Consider the following 21331-nt stretch of genomic DNA (forward strand, 5'->3'; position numbering starts at 1 on the left):
TTTTAAGTTAGGAAAGAATGGAGCTTTTTGAAGTGAGTAGTGACCACAGGAGGCTTCAGAACCCGATCATTCATTGTGAGGAAGAGAGTAAAATCTGAATCTGAAAGCCAATGTGTAAGTTAGTTTACTACTATTACTAGCCATACCTGAGGGTCTTTTTCTGTTTTTTTTTTTTTTTTTTTTTTTTACTGTCAGCAACAGATGAAACTTTGAATCTCAATTTTCCTGTCATATAAACAGAGTAGATAAGTCTGAAAGGTATTGGAAGTTATGTCACTGTGCAACTTACTCAGATAAGGATCTAATAAGGAGAAAAATTAACAAGATCCACTGACAGAATTTTGTTGTAAAATGTTAAGTACAGCGTTCTGTTCTGCATGTGAAATAACTACTTCACGCCTACAATCTCTCTCTCTCTTTTTAAACTTATGTACCTTCAGTTTGCGGAAAAATTTCAGGAATTCAAAGAAGCTGCACGGCTGGCAAAAGAAAAATCCCAAGAAAAGATGGAGCTAACAAGTACACCTTCTCAAGTGAGTCTTACTGCTTGCTTCAAGCCTAGTACTTTAAAGTCTATGCTACTTAACTGTTTTAAAAATTTGTATTGTATCTTACACGCATGTTGTACTAAACAATGAACAAGGTACTGACCAGTTACCCTGAGTCCTCTCAACTGCTCCCCACGAAGTCTAGTAGGCTGGGTGTGGGGAGAGGTGGGGAGGGGACACAGCCAGGATAACTGACCTAAAATTACCAAAGGGATGTCCCATACCATGTTAATGGTGGATTATTTATTTGCTCATTTAGGGAGAAAAATAGGCCTCATGTTTTTTCCTATTCCTTTCTTTGAGGTTTCCCCAGAAAAGAGTAGTTATGTAAGTAAATCTGTAGTGAAGACCTTTTCCTATCATATCTGTGAAACTTAAGTTGATACATTGTAAAGAACTTTATATAAGAATCATAGAAACAAAAATCAAAGCCAAACCAGCAAAACTATTTTTGCTTATTTCCTACTGTGTGGTATCCATTTGTGAAATGTGTTAAAGGGAGACAAAAGTCACATGCGACTTTTATTACGTTTAGCCATGTTGTAAAACAAGAGTTCAAAAAAGACAGCTCAAAACATACAAACTGGTCTAATATAGGCCCAACAGGAAGATAACTTAATATTATAGTCATATTGACATTAGTCATGCCTAAAATTAATTTACTTGAAAATGGATGCTTTGAATTTGCTTTGAAAAAAAAGGAATTGCATGAGGAATTTATGCATCTCTCTTCTAGTGTTTCTGGCTCTGTGTGAAGCTGTGTTTTATTTTAAGTGATAGTGAAGACAAAGGTAATTCCTGCTTTTGGAGGATGAAGCAGCTTTAAAACTTCAGTGGGGATTCCTGAGTTGAGTAGGATTAATGTAGCTGAGTCTTTTTTTCTTTCTGGAGAGTGCATCTTTGTTCATTGAATCAGTGCATCTCTTGGGTGCTCTGCACTACATTATGCTCCTGATCTTTGATGGAAAAAGGATGGCAGGCAGTTTACAAGATGCTGTAGAAATAAGCTTATTGCCACCAAAAAGCTAAATCTGGTGCTCTTCTAAGAGAAGTCCATGGAACAACCACAAGCACATATATACACAATGAACCAACTTCATGTTTTCCCTGGTAGGCATTTTGCCCAGGTGCTCAGTTGGCTATCAGTATTAAAGGGAAGCCGATCGCTGTACTATAACAGGAGGAAAAAAAATCTTTTTCTTAATTCAGCCTTTTTTTAAGTCAAATTTTCTTGTCTGTCCCTAAATTTATGGTAAATTCCATAAATAAACACATAGACAATAGATACAGATATTTTTGATGCTATAACCTAGTGTACACTTGGCTTTATAGCCAGTAGAGTACTTCAGCCAGGCCTCTAGTTACTCAATGTTATAGGCAAAGCAATTACTGTGCTTCTATTTTGACATGTTGATTAATAGTCTGGACTCCAAAGTTAAATCTGACATTGTCAAATGGAGTGACTTACTTGGCTTGGACATAATTTTGAATTATCAGGGACAGGATGCTTTCATCTAGCTGTTGCCTAGGGTTAAAGCTTTCTCTTATTCTGTATGAACTATTAATATTGTTCATTTTCCTGTACAGATTTCCCTGTATACTTAGAGCCCAACATTTTATACTGTAGGCAGCTATAGAAGTGTTACCTCAAGCAATTCAATAATGCACGTTGAGAGCTGCAATTTAATTACTGCACACTTAGGAATAATTTCATATACAGGCCTTACTTTTCATTTCTTGGCTTTTAGCTGTGTTGATAAGTTCATGTATTATTTCAAAAGATACAGTTAGTGCAAGTGCTGACACATCAGCATAATAGCCATCACATACTTAATGCTTCTCATTAGCTCCCCAGAGAGAAGGAAGCTGAATCAGGAACTTTGGAGTTTGGAGCAGATGAGAAGTGATGGCTTCACAGCATACTGTAACATTTCCATAGTTCTGTGGCTCCTTCAAAGAGATTAATGACTTGGGGGTGAAGATATATAGTTGGCAGTGGGGAAGGGAGTTGGGACCCTAGAGGCACTTGATGGAGTACTTTGTCATTTTGACTGTCTACCAAAAAATGATTGCAAAATATGTAATTCCAGTGTTGAGTTTTTCAGTCACTTCACAGCTCTCTTTCCCCTTCCTCTCTGGGGACAGCGACAGGACCTGAGGGAACAGCATGGAGCTGGGACAGGGGAGGGTCAGGCTGGGTGTTAGGGAAAGGTTCTGCACCCAGAGGGTGCTCAGGCACTGGGACAGGCTCCCCAGGGCCATTATCCCACTGCTCAACTTAAATTCTGCATTCCTATTGTTTCTTTAATACTGCTTGTCCTCCTCCTATTGACCTGCAGCTTTTGCTTTAATTTCCCAGAATATCAGGTAATATATAAACTCACCATTGAACATGACTCTAAAAAGAACTTGACTTGTCCAGAGAAGGACAGTAATTTCAACCAACAAATTACAAAAGAGATGCTGCTTTGTTATGTGTAAGTCCCACTGAGAGCACTGCTTTCTTCAAATAAAGAGAAAAGCATTATTGCTGTGTCAAAGAACTTGCACTTTCTACCCACCTCTATTAAGATATATGTAATAATACAGAAGGGCGGTCTGGAGGCTTCAGTCTGAGGTGTACTTGAAAGAAGTTGTCTATTTTGGTACTTCTAAGACCACCCGTGCACAGAGGTACCCCATCCATTGTCCCTTTATCTCAGGCTTATATAATAGGGTTTTGCAAGGGTCTTGCCTCGTTTATGTAAAACTAAACTACTGGCCCTCCCTGCTCTGACACTTCTTCATTTCCAGACTCATCTTTCAATAAGAGAATTATTTTGTTCATGACATAAAACCCATGACAAGCCACCTATGGCCAATATTTGGTTGCAGGTTTTCCTGTACACTGAAAGAACAACACTTTGTTCTGCAGTTCACCAAGCTGCCTGTGCAGTAGCCTGAAAACTTTTATTTCTGCCTTTTTTTGTTTTTGAAACTAAACTTAATTAGGTTCAAATACAGAACCAAATGATGCAGGTTGGGGTGCCTTACCCCAGTAGTCTTAAAACCAGCTGGAGTCTGAACCTTGGTTATTTTCTTCTTTAAGCCACAATCTGTCCTCAGATATTTCTTGGGACCATGGTCATTTTAATAATATATCTGAAATTGTGTGGTGAGTAACTTAATCAGAACAGTTCAACTCTTCCTTAAGTAAGTCTGAGCCCCTCCTATGCACGCTATTAGGAATAGTGAACATCTGTGAAGTTTTAGTACTAGAATTTTTTATAGTGCAAAGAATGGGATGATTTGGGCAAAATGGTTCTTGTTGGCTTCTTCTTTGTGCAAGCTTGCAAAGCTTTTGTGTTTGCTTATAAAACTTGTGAAAAAATGATTGTGCAATGTTTGAATCTCTATACTAGAACAATTACAGTGTCATAGTGTCTGAATTGGTAGCTGACAGCTGTGTGCTATTGACAGTCAGTACTGAACAGAGAAGCTCTTTGAAGAATGGCAACTCCAGGGTAGTGTATGGAATGCTTAATAACGATAAAAAGTGAATAATTAAAAAAATGATTTAGCTTGTTCTAAATTTTAGAACAACCTCCTCCTTTTCTACTGTTCTGTATTTTGTCACCATTGAAAGCTGGCCTGATTGGTGCTGTGAAGTCTGCTTGTTTTACTTTAGAGACTATTCTTTGGCTGCATGTACTTTGTTTACAGGATTCAGAAACTTTAGACATCTTTTGATGCATTGCCCTATGTTATGCATAGTTTGAATACCACAAGCACTGTCACTTATATATTTCTTGGCATCACCAGCATCCTGCCTACTCATTAGGAGGGCCAGGGCTCCTTTATACCGTGCAGATCTATGACAAACTCTAGAATAGCAAAATACTCCTGAGTGTAATTCTCACTAACTCATGTGTAAATCCAGGACTGGTGAGTGACTTAAAGTTCAATATCCTCCAAAAATCTATATATGATGTGATAGTGGCCTTATACACAGGAGAGCTGGTAATCCTTTCTTCTCAAACATATGAAATATCTATTTGTAGCTCTCATGAGAGGAAAATAGCAGACCTCAAAGTATAATTTTTTTTTTTTTCCAGAAATACATGCCATTTGCAATTTAAGCACTGTTTTTACTGTATATAGGACCTATATAGAGTGAATGTTACAACTCAGTTATCCTGCTCTTTCGACCGGAATAGAAGGGTGAAAAATCTTTTTAAGCTAACCATAATTTCTTCCCCAGCTCTGCAAAAATCTGATTTGATTGTGTGAAATTATAATGATGCAGAATAAAATCTTTGTAACTTAATCTCACAAATGTTTCTAGAATTCTTCTGTTCTCTCTAAATAATATAAAATGCAAATAAGTTATTTTTAAGCCTTTTTTTTCCATGTAGGTAATGCCTTTTCTGTTGCATTTGGTGCTTTATTCATAGACAGCTTCATTACAGTTGGCTGCAAATAAATGTGGTAGGGATAGTTGTGAGTTTATGAGAACACTGACCTACGTTAGCAGAAGAAATATGTACTAGGTTCTGATGCTTCTCTTCTACATATATATCGTCCCCTCATGAATTTGCAGGCAGTGAAACTTTAGGTATAACGTAGACTGTGGTGTTTGTGTGAATTTTTGTCACTCGAATTTCATTCAAATTAGAAGTCTAAGAAAGTGCTTTACTGAAGAATAAGTCTAGGTAGAACCTGCACATTTTTCTTCTACTGAAATAGTTTTCATGCTTTCAGAAATAAAACATGCTAATAAATAATCTTTGGCTTTATTTGTGCAATAATAATGTTGTAGGAATTTCAGCTTAAAGATAAAAGCAAACCAGTCTTTATGTGATATAGTATGTATCTTTCAGAACATGTAGTGCAGCTGGAGAAGAGGAGGTAGTAACAGATTTTCGTGCCCATAATGCTTTTCATTTAATGTTAGTGGAAACTGTTTACCACATCAGAAGATAATAATAGACAAAAATGCCTAATTTGTATAACACAATGTATGTGCCTGAATATCTTGCCAACTATGCTTTCTTTTCACACTTAATTTCAATTCAGTTTCAGGTTCATTAAAAGCATTCTGTAAAAATCAAGATTTTTTTTTTTAACTCTCATATTATTATGACAAAAGTAAAAATAAAAACCAGAATTTCTCTGAAAGTAGGAGAATTTTTTCCTGAAGTAGGAGAAAAATTTGCATTCTATAATAAACGTTTTTCATTTATTGTGTAAATTAATTTGTGTAACAAATCAGGATCATTATTTTCTGTTTTATAACCCATAGGAATTCAATAAAAAGGTGCAGAACGGAGACACGTGCACATGTAGTGTTGCTTGATAAACACTAAATACAATAGAACTTCAAGTTAGTATTAAAATGTTATAGTGCGACCGTATCACCCACTAATTTGTGTTGTGGAGTAAGATACTTGTCAGAATGTGAGATGTATGTCTCATTATGAGAGCAGTCAGAATAAAAGCACAATTTTGGTAATTGTTGTGCTGCAACTGCTTAATGTAATTCAAAGTATGATGAAAACTTTCATCTACTGTATTGTTGGTTAAGTAACACCAGTGTTTTATGGAAGGTGATGTTGACAGCCAGAACTTAAATTCATCAAAACATCTGCATTTTTCCATCTGGTTAAGTCTTCAAGTCTTGTGCCACCTTTCGTATAGATGGAGGATCACATTCAGTACTGGCTTTCAAAAAGCCTTATCTGTGTAAAGTAGCTGAAGGCTGCAAGTGGAGGCTCAAAATTAGAGCTTGATCTTTTAAGACAGTGAGCATCTCTAGGTACTTTGCAGTTACTCCTGTGACTGCTGTTCTTCAGCTTTCTCTACAGAAAAAGGAAAGGAAAATTCAAAGAGCTGCAAAGTGAAGCAGTTAGCCTTTCAGAGATTGTGCTTGTGGTTCAGTTTAGTTATATTAAATAGCAGTGTTACCCATGCAGATGTTTAGATGATTTGTGGCCATAGAGATGCTTAGGTTTTGGAAAGCTTGTTCTACAGCCATCCTCTACTGTTCAGACACCCCTCCATGACATCCACTGAACTCTGTTCATGAGTCTTCCTTGGAGTTAGATGTTACAACTTGATTACTTAAAGTTTAGTAAGGCATTTTAAAATCAAGATGAGCTACTTAGCTTATGACTCTATCTCATTTGAAAACCATTATTTGAAAAAGAATTTTTAAGAAAGAAAATGCTAAAATTAAACAACATACAGGGGTTGAAAATCCTATAATGTTCTAAGTTAGGATGTGGGCTACACTGTGTACGTTGTTTTTTTAAAAGTACATACTTTTTGGCAACTAGAAAACAGCAAGTAGTATTTGTTGGCCAGAAGATAAATGTACGTGCTGCCATGGTAAGGGGTGATTGAAAATGCACCAGTGCCTTCTGATAAGAGACTGCCATTGATTTTTTTTTTTTTTTTTTCAGGTATCCAGTTATGTAGCAGTAGTGGAAGCTGTTTGATTATAGTTGGAGTATTATCCTGCCCAGATAGTACCAGATAGTACCCAGATAGTACAGCAAGAGTGAGGGCCAGGCTAAGGTGACTGTGAAAGATTTGCAGGGACTTTGCTGGCCAAGTGTTATTTACAAGTGAGGCTCATGTGTGAGGCTGACTGCACTAACAAGGGCCCTCCCACTGTTCACTTTGATTACTACAGAATGTGAAGGCTGGATTTTGAAACGTATGAGAATTTCTTTGTTTTGTGTTAGAATATAGACTGAGAGGTAAGAATGCTGGGTGTGAGTAGTCATCAGTTTGTGATCGCATGTAGTATCAGGCAAGAGTGAGAGAAGTCTGTGGTAAGCAGAATGCTGGAGGCTTACAAAGAAAATCATATGCCAGCTGTGTTTTGCACGAGATAGTGTGGACTGATGGTAATACGCTTCTAAATTAAAATCCCATGATGAAAAATATCTGTGGGAGATGCAGGAAATCTGTGAGCCTCACATCAATATTGCCTAAAATTAATATCTTATTTGAGAATTATTGTTAGTGCTTGTAAGGCCATTGTCTTCCTGAGGAGGTCAGTTTGTAACTCTAATTTATCATTTGTTTGTTTTACTTAAGGAATCAGCTGGAGGGGATATTCAGTCTCCTTTAACACCAGAAAGTATCAATGGGACTGATGACGAGAGAGCGACGCCGGAGGTGACACAGAATTCAGAACCAAGGGCTGAACCAACCCAGAACGCATTGCCATTTACCCATAGGTACAGATTCCATTCCCACATCCTAATCAAGTGATACCTGTCTCCTTCCTCGTTAAAGGGACCTTCTCCCATGTCGTGGCTTCCACCTGGCACAGTTAAGAATTAAGTTACCCGACTTCTAATAAAATATAAAATACAGGTCTGTCTTTCAGATTTGCAATATAATCTTTGTTTTCAAAAAAAAAAAAGTACATATGAGGAAATCTCTTGGAATGGGATTGGGGATAATTTTATCAGTTGAGTGCAATCACTTGAACACTCATTAGTGCAGGTGTCCCTTTAACAGGAAGCATTATTTCAAAGCCTGAGATCTTAGTAAAGTTAACCACTTCATAGAATATTCCAATTAAGTTTATTTTTTCTGCACATTTTCTTTAAATGACTGATGGTATTGGATCAGCCTTTCAGTGACAAGTTGTTGGAAGAAAAGGGACTCTTAAAAGGCTTCTGGATTGTACAATTTAAAGCAATCTTTAATTGAACAGTTCTGACAGTTGAAAACATTTTTTAACTTTTTTTGAGAATGTAAGAGATGTGTAGTCCTGCTCCAGACTGAATTATAATTCATTGCACTAGGAAGCAACCCGGTCTGGTGGGAGGTGTCCCTGCCCATGGCAGGGGGTTGGAACTGGGTGATCGTTATGTCCCCTCCAACCCACACCATTCTGTGATTCTGTGAATGCTATACTTCATTATTGTTTTAAAAATGACTTTTTATTTAAACAATGAGTTAAGATGGATGTATCTTGCTTGTTGAAAGTTATCATTAAGTGGGATACACTTAATAAAACACATTATGGACTGAGACCATGTAGAGTAGTATAAATATTTGATGAACTTAGAGCAAAACTAAGTATTCTACTTTTATTTATTTTTAAATAACATGGTCTTGTTGCAGCTTAAGTAGAGTTTAAGATCAGTATCTGGGGAACCCTAGCACCTCAGATACATCATGTAAACAATTTGAAGTGAGCAAAGATGGAATTGTTGAAGACTTCTCATTTTATTTAAGAGAATAATACTATTAAAGGTATCTGGAAAAAATAATCTACATTTTCAAATGAGGGGAAAAAAAGGATACTTTTGCACTAATTTTTTAGCAGAATGATTGCGTTTATTTTTATACTTCAGCTGTTACCAGTGCATCTATCATATGTTTTAGAAGAAATGGTGCTTTGTAAGAGTACTATGTGCATGTTGAAAGAGTATTACAAATGTTGCACATGTCAGTGTTCTGTAAAGAATTCATTTAAACTTGTTACTTCTGCGTTGGAATTCTCAATATTTTGTGAAAAGTAGTTGTGTTAAAGTCCACACTAGAAATGTTTTTATGTTGTTGTAGCTGCAAGATCTTCCCTCTCTTTTTGTACACGTAAATGTGTTTTCTGATATGCTAATGTAGTGACTACTTTGCTCTGCATTGAGCGTGACCGAAGATATTTTTGAACCTTTCCAGTTGTAAGATGGGGTAGAATAGAGGTTACAGAGCTTACATTCTTTGCATTTTTCTTTCATGCATGTGATGAGTGCCTTTTTTTTAGTTTATTGTCCTGTCATATACCACTAGCTAGAATAATTTTTATAAATAAATTTGTGTAGGCCACTGAAAAGCCCAACTGAGGCTTTTTATATACTGCTACTGAACTCAAAAGAAAATGCTTTTAAGTGCTTTCTCACAATTTTCTTTCACATAGAAGGCAAAGAAGCCTTTTGTGTGTGTGTGTGTGCTCCAAGGAACACCATCTCAACCAGAGGGAAGCTACCATTTAAAATCCCATATATTTCAGAAGACACTAGGTACTTCCCAGGCACCGTAATGTTCTACAAGTTGATGTCTGAACTTTGTTTGGGAATGAGCTGCCTCAATTGGATTTGTTAGCTATAATGAAGGCTCTCTAAAATGGCACTTTATAACACATGCATGAAAGAGATGGAAAGTGGGGCCTCCAGGATTGTGTTAGTTGTGTCTAAGTGGGCATGTTTTTCAGAAAACATGGTATTAAGTGGGCAGCTAAGTAGAGATACCTACTTACTTGTGTTGGCTGGAAGAGTGCTCTCTGCAGGCAGTCTGCCTGTCCCCGATTTAAAAATTAAAAAAAAGGGTAAACTAAACTTTACACTCTGATCATTTGCAACTCCCTGGGCTTTCCATGCGTCAGTGGTACGGAAAGGGATTATGGTCCTCCTGGTTTCCTGCCCTGTTGCTGAAGCTGTGCTTTGGTGGCACTCCACATTTGAAGGAGAGGAGCTGCCACGCTGAGCCCTTTCCTCTGTGCCCACTTGACTTCTGCTGATGAGTGAGCCTTCCACTGCCCGCGTTTCAGCAAAAGGAAAGTTTAGCTAGTGCTTCTGGGTGAGGAGGATAGCGCTGGAAGGGTGTGTTTGTAGTCTTGTGTGCAGCAATGCTTTGTACATAATTATGTTTATTTCAGGAACTGGTAAGATGCTAGATCCTTTTCAAAAGAAAAGATTATTCAGTATTCCCTCCAACGAGTTCAGCTGTAGGGGATGTGAGAATTACTGAGGCTGGCCATTCTTCAATGAAGTAACACTAGAATGGCAAGTTCATTTCTGCCATGAATAGGAAAGCTATGTTCTCTGCTCTGGCATGACAGTACCTGCTCATCCAGTGAAGGTCCAGAAGGAATGGTCCTCAGCTTAGGCTGGAGCATAGGGAAGGCACACGTGGAGCCACTTGGCAGGAACCTGGGCAGCCATGGGGCAGAAGTTGGAGTTCTGTGGGTAGGACAAGGTGCCGTGGGAACCACATTGCTGCTGAGAGGGTTAGTGAGCACAGCTGAGTGCGGGTGTCTTGGCAGTAGAGGTTGGAAGTAAAAGGTTAACAGAGGATTTTATCAAAACAGTGATCTGGGGAAGGAGTTTCTATGTTTTTGTGTGAACTGGAAGGGCCTGATAGGAGCTGACAAGGTCAGAAATCAGAAGGGTGGAGTTCATGCTTTAGTCTACATCTTGTCATTTTTAATCTGCATACTTGAAAAATGTTCAATTTCATTTTGTTATAACACATCCTCTCTGAACAGATACGGCGTCTTCTGCGAGCATTCTTCTCTGCACTTCGTATGTTCTGGTGTAGGTAGTTGAGCTTGTGTTGTTTCTGCAGCATAAATGTACACTACTTTGGCATTTATAGTTATTTTTTGACCATTTAAAACCCAAAGCTGAATAAAAGCATTACTTAAGTCACCAGAGTTTTGTTATTAGAACTTCAGTTTCTAATTATTTCAGCAAATAATTGCTAGTATTGAAATGAACTTTGAGTAGTATATGTCCACAATTCTATTCATATCACATGGGCATAACAGAGCAAAAGTCAGTCTAGTTGCTTCAAGTTATCCAGAACTTGAAAGTCCTAAAGCTGTTCACAAGCAGTGTGATTCTAGTCAGATGCTTGAGAGAGAAGGATAGTAAACAGTCATCAGCCTTGTACAGAAAAATAAACTCTTGCAATTAAACCTCTTTTAAACCTTTTTTTAACTAAATATGGTTAATGTTGAATTATGAAGTAATATCACTTGGGAATTTCTACGTCTTTTAATGTATAGCTGAGCAGTGCTGTCATTACTAAATGTTGCCAGAACAAATGAAAATAAAAAGTAGCATAAACCTGGCATTAGAATTTTAGTAATCTTGACTGAGACACTGATCGGTCCTTTTCTGAACTATGGTTAGTCCAGGAATGCTTTTTTTGGAATAATTTTTTTTGGTAACAAATTAAAGCTTGTTAGTCAAATCTAATATTTAAAATATGACTGAAAAAGGTATAGGTTTTCTTTCTTAACTAAATCTTGGTCTGCTTAGACATTGTCCTTTTTTATTTCTTCCTTTTTTCCCCCCAATATTTTGTGTATTCTTTAAACAGTGATTTTTTAAAACTGAAAAATAGGTTCATCATGAAATGGAGTTTGGAGAGAAAAAAAGATGCTAAAAAATGTGTAACCACTTCTGATGTGCCTGCACCTGGCTTTTAAATAAAAGTTTTAATCATGCTGGTGCATAGTATAGAACGCCTAGTTGTCTGAATGAGCCCAAAGAAATACTATTCTAAGCTTATTCAGCCTTAGAATATAATTCAAATACAAAAACTGAATAGTATGTAAATCTTCAACTGCTGCTTGGGATGTTTTGGTACCTGCTTGGTGAAGTTGCTTTTTCTCCCCCTTTAAAAAGAATATATTTGTTTGTAACAAGTTTTATTCCATTCTTGGCACTTTAGAAAGCTGTGGGATAAAACATGTTTTCAGAAAAAAACTTACTATAAGAGGATTCTTCTGGGATGAATCTTGAACGTCTTCAATTTTCTGTCAAGCATGACTTGAACCTATGTCTTTTTTTCATGTAATAAGTAAACGTGTTCCATCTAAACTTAATGAAACTTTGATTTTCTATAACATAATGTTTTGATTAGACAATATATGTGTGTTTGTTGCTTGTTCGTTAAAATTCCTATTTTTGTATTCAAACAAGTTTTTAATATGAAATTTTGACTCATTGCCTTAGTGAAAATGGACTTATTTCAAATGATGTTTATATCTTAGATATATTATTGTCTAGATAGCTTACTATTTAATAATGCTGCATGTAAATCCAATGCTGTAACAACAACAACAAAGATCTTCCTAAGATCTTGCTGCTAGCTCATGTTCCTTAACTGAGTTTTCATTAAAAGTTGTATGCAGAAATCTGTTCAGTAGACTTTTCACTTTGTGTATCATAACCATGAACTTCTATAAGCTTAAAATATTTTAGTTACATTTACATTACAGTAAAAGTACTTTGTGGATTATGTTGAATTAAGTTGACTTTGAAGACAAGTTTTGAGTTAATAAGGTTTTGTGCTGGTGTTTTTTTTTTTTTTTGTTTCAATTTATAGTCAAATCCTAATGCTTGGATATTCCTTATAGTGTTATTTGTAGCTTCTTTACCAAATAGGGGTTGGAGCATGCATAACTTTTTTTTTTAACTCTTGATTTTCAATGCTGTCTAAACTGATTGTAGCATTAAATTCTGATGTGAGGAACCTCAGGAGGTGTTTAATCCAAGCTCCTGCTCAAAGTTGGTCAGCTGTGAGATCAGACCAGGCCTTATTTAGTTGGGTTTGAAAACCTTCAGGAATGGAGATGGCTAAAGTTAGACTTTTTGAAAAGATTTCTCTATAGCATAAAAGGCAATAACTGTTTTCGAACTGCAAGGTGCTATAATGAACTGTGGCATCTTAGAGCACGTCAGAGGAACACTGATAAGAGTAATTTCTCAGAGTAATTGAATTTATTTCTTCAGGCACGTTTAGAGAAGAAACTCAAAAGTTCCCACTGTCAGCATAAGCACTGGTTAATAGAGCAATTTACAAGTACTCCTTGACTTCACCTCAAACAATATTTTGTCTGATGTTGTGAAGGCCTTAGTTGTGTTGTTTTTATGCCTCTTGTGCTCTACCAGCAAGACCCTGGTGGTCTCAGAAGCACAAGGAGAAAGATTGCTCTTCCTTTCCTCACTGACCCAACTCCCACTGCTTCCCTCACTCCTGCACTTATGCCTAGGCGACTGGGTTTTTGCTCAAGTCAGCCAAATTTGCAGTAAAAGTTCTTGCTAGAAAATCATTGATTTGAAGTGAAGATCTTGTGTTTGTGCAAATTATTATTTCTCTGACTTCTCTGATTGTAACAATTACTGAAAATGCTGTAGGAAATCTGGAATGTGTTAAACCATTACATATTTCCAATCCAGTAGTGTGTCAAGCACAGTATAGTACAGGTCATACTGTAACATACAATGTCTCTAGAGGTGGAGAGGACTTGTATACACTACTAGAAGAATGGCCATGGTGGATGTGTTGCTTAGCTCTTTCAAATAAAGCAGCTCATAATGTAGATTATGATGTTTGCAGGAATGGATGAGGGCCAAAACTAAAAATAGCCAAACACTTTAAAAAAAAAAAAAAGTAATTTCACTGTCTCCCTTGAGGACCTAAGCAAGTTCTAGTTTGGAGCATGTGAATTATCCACTTCCTGTCATTTATTTAATGAGTGCTCCAAGGGGTGATTCAGAAGATGTGAGCTGGGAGTTTGAAAAACAATGATGTAAATACCATCCTCAGGGACCAGTGAGCACTCTTCTAACTTATCTGTCAAGTACATTCTTAGAGAAATACAATCCTTATGTAATTTAAATTTTTTAAAAAAGCATACGACTTGGAACAAGTAATTTTTTCCCCTTTCAATCATATGCATAAGAATAAAAAGAAATGGTAAAAATGAAAGAGATAAATTGCTTTAGGAATGAATTTTCATTTTCTAAAAGAATATATCCATTCTGTTTTACCAATCCAAAATATGGATGATATTAAAAGATTATCTGTTAATATTTCACCAACTGTAAATATTGCCATTATGGCTATCACATACAGTACCAAATCAGTGTCCTTTAACACACCATCATGAATTTTGTTAAGTATTTTCAAGAATACATTTCAAGAATACATACTCCCTTTAGGAGTCTACTCTTAACACAGTGGCTTTTTTGCTATATTTAGGCACTGATGGTGGAGCTATTCTCTTTATTCTATATGTTCCTAGTAATTTGGTGACACAATGAACTTTCTCGATTGTACGTTCTGGTACTGGATGTGTATTCTTGTTTAAACTTGTAAGCAAGTATCTGCGAGGTTTATTTTATGGTATTGTGTACATATAGTAGTTAGAATATCTGTGGTTTTCTGAGTTTTAAGTTCAAACATGTAGTCATCTTTTCAAGGAGAATTCCAACCCTAGTTGTAGGTGATCGTATGTAGACAGTTCATACCTCATGTTTTCTTCACTCATCCTTCCATTATTCAGTGTCTTCTGACATTGCTAACAGGTCCTCATAAGAAACCATTCTACCAATAACCAGGGATAAACTCCAAACTGAACTTTCCCATCATGAATAAGTCTGAGAGGTTGTCTTTAATACACCAGAGGTGTCTAGATAACTTTCATTGAAGTTAGGTCAGCACTTCTAACTATAGCAACTACTTCTTCTACCAGTGTCTTTTGAAACTGCTTTCAACATTTTAGCATCAAAGAGCAGACACCAAAGAAATGCTGCAGCTCTCAAATCACTCTTCTCCAGAGGGGAGAAAAAAAAAAAAAAAGTGAAAAAAGTTGAGAGGAAATGGCCGCTTTGAGGAATTCCTATTTTTTATAAATAATCTGTGGAAAGACTTAATACTTTGAAACTACAACTGGCATGCCTTGTTTGGGTTGGAAACCTCAGTACATACTTACAGATACTTTTCAGACACCCATTTTAAAAATGTGTTCTACATGAACAGAAAGCCATTAACACCTGAAGTTACCAGGAAAAAAGAAACACATTTCTATCAATCCCCCAGGTCTCAAGTGCATTTTCTAACAGTCATGACCCTTGAAAAGAGAAGCCTTTTATGAAAAGCAAAGGAGGAGGGAATATTTTGCAGGGCAAATATGAACATACTTTTAACAGTGTCTGATTACTCAGACTTCACTGTCTCATCCTGATGGGGGAGGGAGTGAAGTTGATGTGTAGAAGTATACCTTCATTTTAGGATCAATTCTTGATGAGGAGGTTGGGGGCTTTCTTTAGAGTCTGGAATTTGACTATCTGTGAACAAGACTTTCTTTTGTCAATCTGTTTGGCAGGTAAGAGTATCACCCACTTTGCACTCATCAGTACACACATGTGCTTTGCCTCCCCCAAAGTGGACTTCTTCAAATCTTCAAATAATGGCCCAGCAGACAGTGAAAGTATGTTAGAGTAAAATTTCATAGTAGCTGATATATAGCTGATTTCAGGTGCAAGAGTTAGGCCACCTATCTTTGCCAACACAAAAACATAACATGCAACCATCTGTTTCAGTAAATAAACACTAAAGAAACTTTTCCAGATCTGTTCATTTGCTGTTTTGTATCTCTAGAATGGACTCTGGAGTCATAATCTTAGTCCATGAAACTGGAGAATAATCTAAATCTGGGTTTCAGGTTATGCATTCCCATCCACATAGAAAACATTGAAATGGGTACACAGTTGTAGAGAAAGGAAGATTCAAATCACTCTTAAATATACTGCAGAAAAATATGCATCACTATTTTGATGCTGGTTTCATTTCTTGTTCATTTGTTGTCAAGTTTGGATTATTTTGTAAAATGATTATACAGAACATAGATGAACTTGTTTAATGTATAGCAGTGCTATCTTCATAGTAAAATGCCCCTGTCATATTCCTGAGATGTACAGGAATAGGAAGCACTCCTGACCAATTTTGAGCTCAAAGCCCACAAGCTAAAAAATACCTTTAAACAAAAGTGCAGAAAACAAGAGAGAACTTAATTTTTCATAGTTCAGAAGGCCAACATTGTCAGTCTGGTATGTTAAAATCTGTTACAACTCATTCCAATTATAGACTTTAAAATTATAGCTTTATTTTTTTCAAGCACTTGTAAACCTGTATCCCAAAGCCATTCTTTCTTTCCTGAATATTTTTGTATTGTGTATTTTTACTGAAGAAACTTCTCCACTTGTAACTTTGTAAGTTCAGCCGTATTCCAAAAATTAGTTTCCTGAAAAGATGGGATCTAAAATCATATGAACAAAGAAGCTGTAAAAAAGCTCCAACAAAAAATAAGCCCAAACCTTTCAGTTATTAGATCTTCACAAATGCAAGCTCTTTGTGTTTCCAAGTTGCTTGCTCCATTGAACACATACCAATTTAACCCTCCTGCTGAACATGGTGCTTTGTCTTCTGTGTTTTCTGAGGTGTAGTAGTGGATCATGAGACATGTAGTTCTCATATGAGAAGTTGCACATACACATGTAGATAAATATCCAGTTCTGATTTTTTGTGTGTGTGTGTGCTACGTGGTTACAGTTTCACCGTCATCTGGAATGCTGGTTGATAACATACAAGTATGGTGACAGCACAAATGACTTAATTACTATTCTTGAAACACCACAAAACTATTTTTTTTTCTCAAACTTCCAAGCAGAATATAAATAAATGCACCTTAAAAAACAAAACAAAACAAAACAAAAAAACATCCTTTAACAGCTCACACTGAAGATGAAATGATCAATTTACTTTATGGAATTTTATATTCCTTCTAGTCTTTTCTGTATTACTTCCTTCTTAGCTATCCCTTGTCCTTGGAGAAGAGGGAACACTGGAAGCAGAAATCAGTCAACCCAGCACCATCCTCTGTAGTGATTTAAGCTTACGAGCCTGTCATTTACTTTATTCTTGTAGACATTTATAAGGATATGATTAGATATGGGGCAGGGGAATTTACATTACATCTGACCTGAGTTAAAAGGTGCCTATCATAACTCATACAATGTTTCCACTTTCAGTGATGGTGAATTATTTATTAATTGTGGACTAAAAGGTACTACATAGATTCAGAAAAGAGTGTTTTGCCATTTGCAAAGCACTCAGGTTGATTTAATGATGTCCATATAGATTTATAAATTAATTTTTAATTTATTAGATAACTTTCTCCTGGGGAATTGTCCAGAGATGTCAAAGCCACTGATAGCTGACAACAAATATTTAAGTTATGGATTCTTTTCCTGTTGAAGTTATGAAATAGATGGACTGCTCTGCCAAATTCTGCTTGGGTTAATAGGAAGCAGAGAAGGAGCATGAGTTTTGGAAGTGGCTGCACCTCCTGTTCCTTTGCCATAGTTCATGCTAATTAATACCTAGGGCAGCTGGTGTGGACTCCTCCAGAGGTCACAGAGCAAACAGGCTTGAACAGAGCTGAGTGAACACTTCTCTTGCCTAGATTATTTTTTACTTCCAGGCACATGTGGAGCCCAGCTTAGGCAGTGACTGTGCTGTTCTTCAGTTCAGAGCCAACACAGGGTAGTCTGTGTGGTGCAGAGAAATCACGGTGAACTTGATAAAGCCATTTGATGGTCTTTTCGTGTTTACTTATAGGATCCTGCCAAATGGGTTACCTCTGCCCACTTCTTGAAAGAACTTGTATTTAATAACTAAAGTTTGACAAAGCAAAGAAAAGCAGTTTAAAGGACTTTCTATATTAAAAATACATAGCATGCCTATTTAGCATGCCACTCAATTCAATTCAATTGAATTGAATCAATTCAGTTCAAGAGTTGAATTGTTTCAACTCTTAAGCAAAAAATAGCTTTCATGAAAGTAATTTTTGTACAGAATTTATGTGAAGTAGAGCTGACTGACTTTCATAAGCTGTGTATGCTTTGAGTGGTCACTGCATTCTTGCAAGAGATATAGGACCAGTGGCCAGGATTTTCACATAAAGTAAGAAGCTTGTTTTTGAGTCTAAATCCTGAAGATCTGCACTGACGTATTAGTATCATACTCTTTGGAGCATGACATTTTTGTCAGATGAATTAGGATTGCAGAAGATTTTTCCCTTACTTAAAGGTAGGCTTTGCAAATAAACCTGGTTAAGGTAGTAATTCTTCTGGAACATTCTGTGGCCTGTGTTCACTGGGTTAAATCAGCAAATTCTGTCTCATTTGTGTGACACTAGGGCCTTCTGTAGTGCCTGAGTTTCACCCTAGATAGTCACCTATGATTGGTCTGATGAATTGCTGTCTGAGGATACTTGTATTCGCTTTCAAACATCTAAACCCAGAGAAGATGGATTTCATCCACTAAGCTCTGTTTACCGGGTCCAGCCTAAGGTTGTACCTCCTGCCAACATTATAATTCAGAGTTGTATGTCGTGTTTTCTATGGAGGTAAAACTACCCTGCTACCCTGCATTGTTGAGGCTCCACATGCATCAGTTGTGTTACTGAAAATAGTTGTGTTGGGATTGTTGTCACATTGATTGTTTTCTGTTGTATTTTGTTAGGCATACCCTTTGCAGAAGTTCAATGGCATCAACCTTCTTCCTGCAGATGTGGCAGAGTTTAGGGGTAGGCGCACATAAACATGGCAATGGAATATTTTATATGTCAAAAAGATGAAGTACTTGATACAATCTCTTCTTGATCTTGAAGAATAGAATGGGGAATACAGTTAAATGGAGATCAACATCACCTGTAATTTTTCAACAGTTTATGCTTTAGGGAAGCATAAAAGAGACTTTTTTTTTTTTGTTTGACAGAGTTTTGTCAGTTATGAGTTGGGTGGACACAAATCAGTAATCATGTAGAATATGAGGGTTTCTCTTTATCGTCTTTTAAGCCACATGGCAAATGAAGGAAGCTGGAGCTGGGTGAAAGTGATGAAATAAAATGCCTCAAATGTCTAGGACTCTGTTTTCTCAAGTATGCAATAATAAAACATTATTAGTGGTCCATCCATTGTGATGATTGTAGTGTTGTTGCCTTTACAATTTTTATTTTGTGGCACTTCAGTGTAATGGCGTTCTGTCTTCTCATGAAATGCAAAGGGTTTAGCTTCAAAACTCAACTTAGAACTTTGGAAACCATTCTTCTGGGAAGCTGCAACCACACAGGAAATTACAAAGTCATTTTATTTAAACAGCAAGGCCCATACAAAGTAAAACAAAACACACACACATACACCAACTGGATTGTGCTTCATGCTAGTAGTAAGTTATCTGACTCTTTCATTTGCTGGGAAAAAAATATAGATATATTTTTTTCCTCTCTATAGTGAGAATAAGCATAGAAATGAAATACGGGTTTGTTGTCTTAGACCAAATGCTTTTTCATGTAGGCTTTACATTCCTATTAAGTTGGCCTGAATTTTAAGAGGATCACTAAAATAGCTTGCTATGTGCTCAAATTGTGATCCAATCACTGCGTGTGACTGCGACTTTCACATTCACTTCGTTTCATCTGTGCTGGGCTAACATTCATTCAGAGCAGTGGGAGGCTCAGGAAAGCCTCCCAGTAGTTTTTAAACATCTTGCTTGCTTTTAAACATCTTCACATCCTGTTGCTTGCCCTACCCTATTCCTATTCCAGAGGCCTTATCAATTAAGGTAAAATAGAGCTCACAATGTTAGACAATAAATGTGCTCCAACACTGTTGTGACACGTAGGCATAGCCTGGTGAAAGTTTGCTGTCTCTGAAATCACAACTAGCAAAAGTCACATGCTGCTTCTTATTCTTTGCATCCCTCTTGGGTTTGTGATGAGTTGTATAAATTGAGGGGGATAGGAGCAGGGACAAAAACTTTATATTCTTTTTAAAACTGGTAGTTCAGTCGAAAGAAGTGTTGAGGGAAGAACTGGTCTCCATATTTTTTTTTTCTTTCTAACTTTAAGCTGAGTTGTGAGCCAAATCATCTGACCTGTGCATTATTTGGAAAAGAGGCTGAAGGAAACAAAATCATTTAGATCCAGCAAGTCTAGGCTGAATGAAAAGGAACTAGCAATGACCAATGAATTAAGGAAGATGGCTTTTTTTTTTTTTTTTTCTTAAAGAAAAACTGTTAATTTTTTAAAATAGGGGAAAGAAAAAAACTTATATAGGGTCTGTTTCTTCCAAGTTTTCACCTGTATGCCATATAAAGAGTGCCAGTATCAGAGACTTTCATGTATCAAAATTTATCTTTTTTCATCAATTCAGTCTCTCTTTAGTAAATTTGACTCTAGAATCAACCTAGTGCAAAGAAATGTATTCTTTTTATGGATTCAGAATTGGTTTAAACAAGACAAATTTAGTACTTTGATTCTCTTTAAAAAGCTGTGATTGAAAATGACGTGAATGGCAGTATCCACAGAGAAGCGCTGCAACACACTAGCAAGTTGTTTCATTCAAATCTGTACAGTCAATATGTGGTTTATTGTGGTCACATAGTTGGTGTGGACTTACTGCTTGTTCTTCAAAATAATTCTGACAGCTCCACAGGTTATTTAGTTTGGGCTGTATACTTAGGCTATTGCCTCTGAGTAATTGTACGGCTATCACAGGAGATAAATGAAGCTTAATTAAATTTGCCATGCTTTCACATAGCTTCTGTTCCCTTAATGGAATAAAATGACATTGTTGTCAACCTGTAAACTGACAGTTCATCTCTGATTCCAACTATGCGATTAATTCATGTTGCCGTATTTCCCAGGATAAGCAAATTGACAATTGTAATTCAAACATGAATTCCACCAGTAGTTATTATTATTTGATACTGGAACATAACCTAATGTACTAGCTGGGAGGACGCCAAATAGTCACCATTCAGAAACTTTTTCCCACTACCTAATTAAATATAAATATTTCTGTCATTCTATAGGGTGTCTTTCTGTTCCTGTAGTGGAGTTGTAAGGCCCTGCATCTGCAATGGTTGTTCTGCTAGATTCAGATTGTTATGATAGTGAGAACAGAAACCAGTATTAAGGGTCTTAGAGACTGAGATATCCTGTGGTATCACTGACAGAAAGTTTCAATAAAATCTAAAATAAATTCACGCATATCTTTCACATTATACCACTCGTAATGGCTGCTCTCATCAGGAGATGTGCAACACACTCTAGTTTAAGCTGTGATAGTGCCCAGACACATGGCAGAAACTTTTGCAAAGAATTTCCAACCCTGGCGTGTGGTGTGCGTTGGATTTAGAAG

The 21331-nt window shown here is 36.7% G+C and overlaps 1 protein-coding gene across 2 annotated transcripts in view; it reads left to right on the forward strand.

Moving 5' to 3' along the window:
* HOMER1 (homer scaffold protein 1) overlaps positions 1-21331 on the forward strand; it is an 84006-nt gene that overhangs the window by 30718 nt on the left and 31957 nt on the right. For both annotated transcript variants that reach the window (XM_035309781.1, XM_035309780.1), the window contains exons 4-5: positions 441-533; positions 7632-7774. In XM_035309781.1, coding sequence (XP_035165672.1) covers positions 441-533; positions 7632-7774 — 236 coding nt within the window. The remainder of the gene's footprint in view (positions 1-440; positions 534-7631; positions 7775-21331) is intronic.

The sequence above is a fragment of the Oxyura jamaicensis genome, chromosome Z, assembly GCF_011077185.1.
Source record: "Oxyura jamaicensis isolate SHBP4307 breed ruddy duck chromosome Z, BPBGC_Ojam_1.0, whole genome shotgun sequence".
Taxonomy (NCBI): Eukaryota; Metazoa; Chordata; class Aves; order Anseriformes; family Anatidae; genus Oxyura; species Oxyura jamaicensis.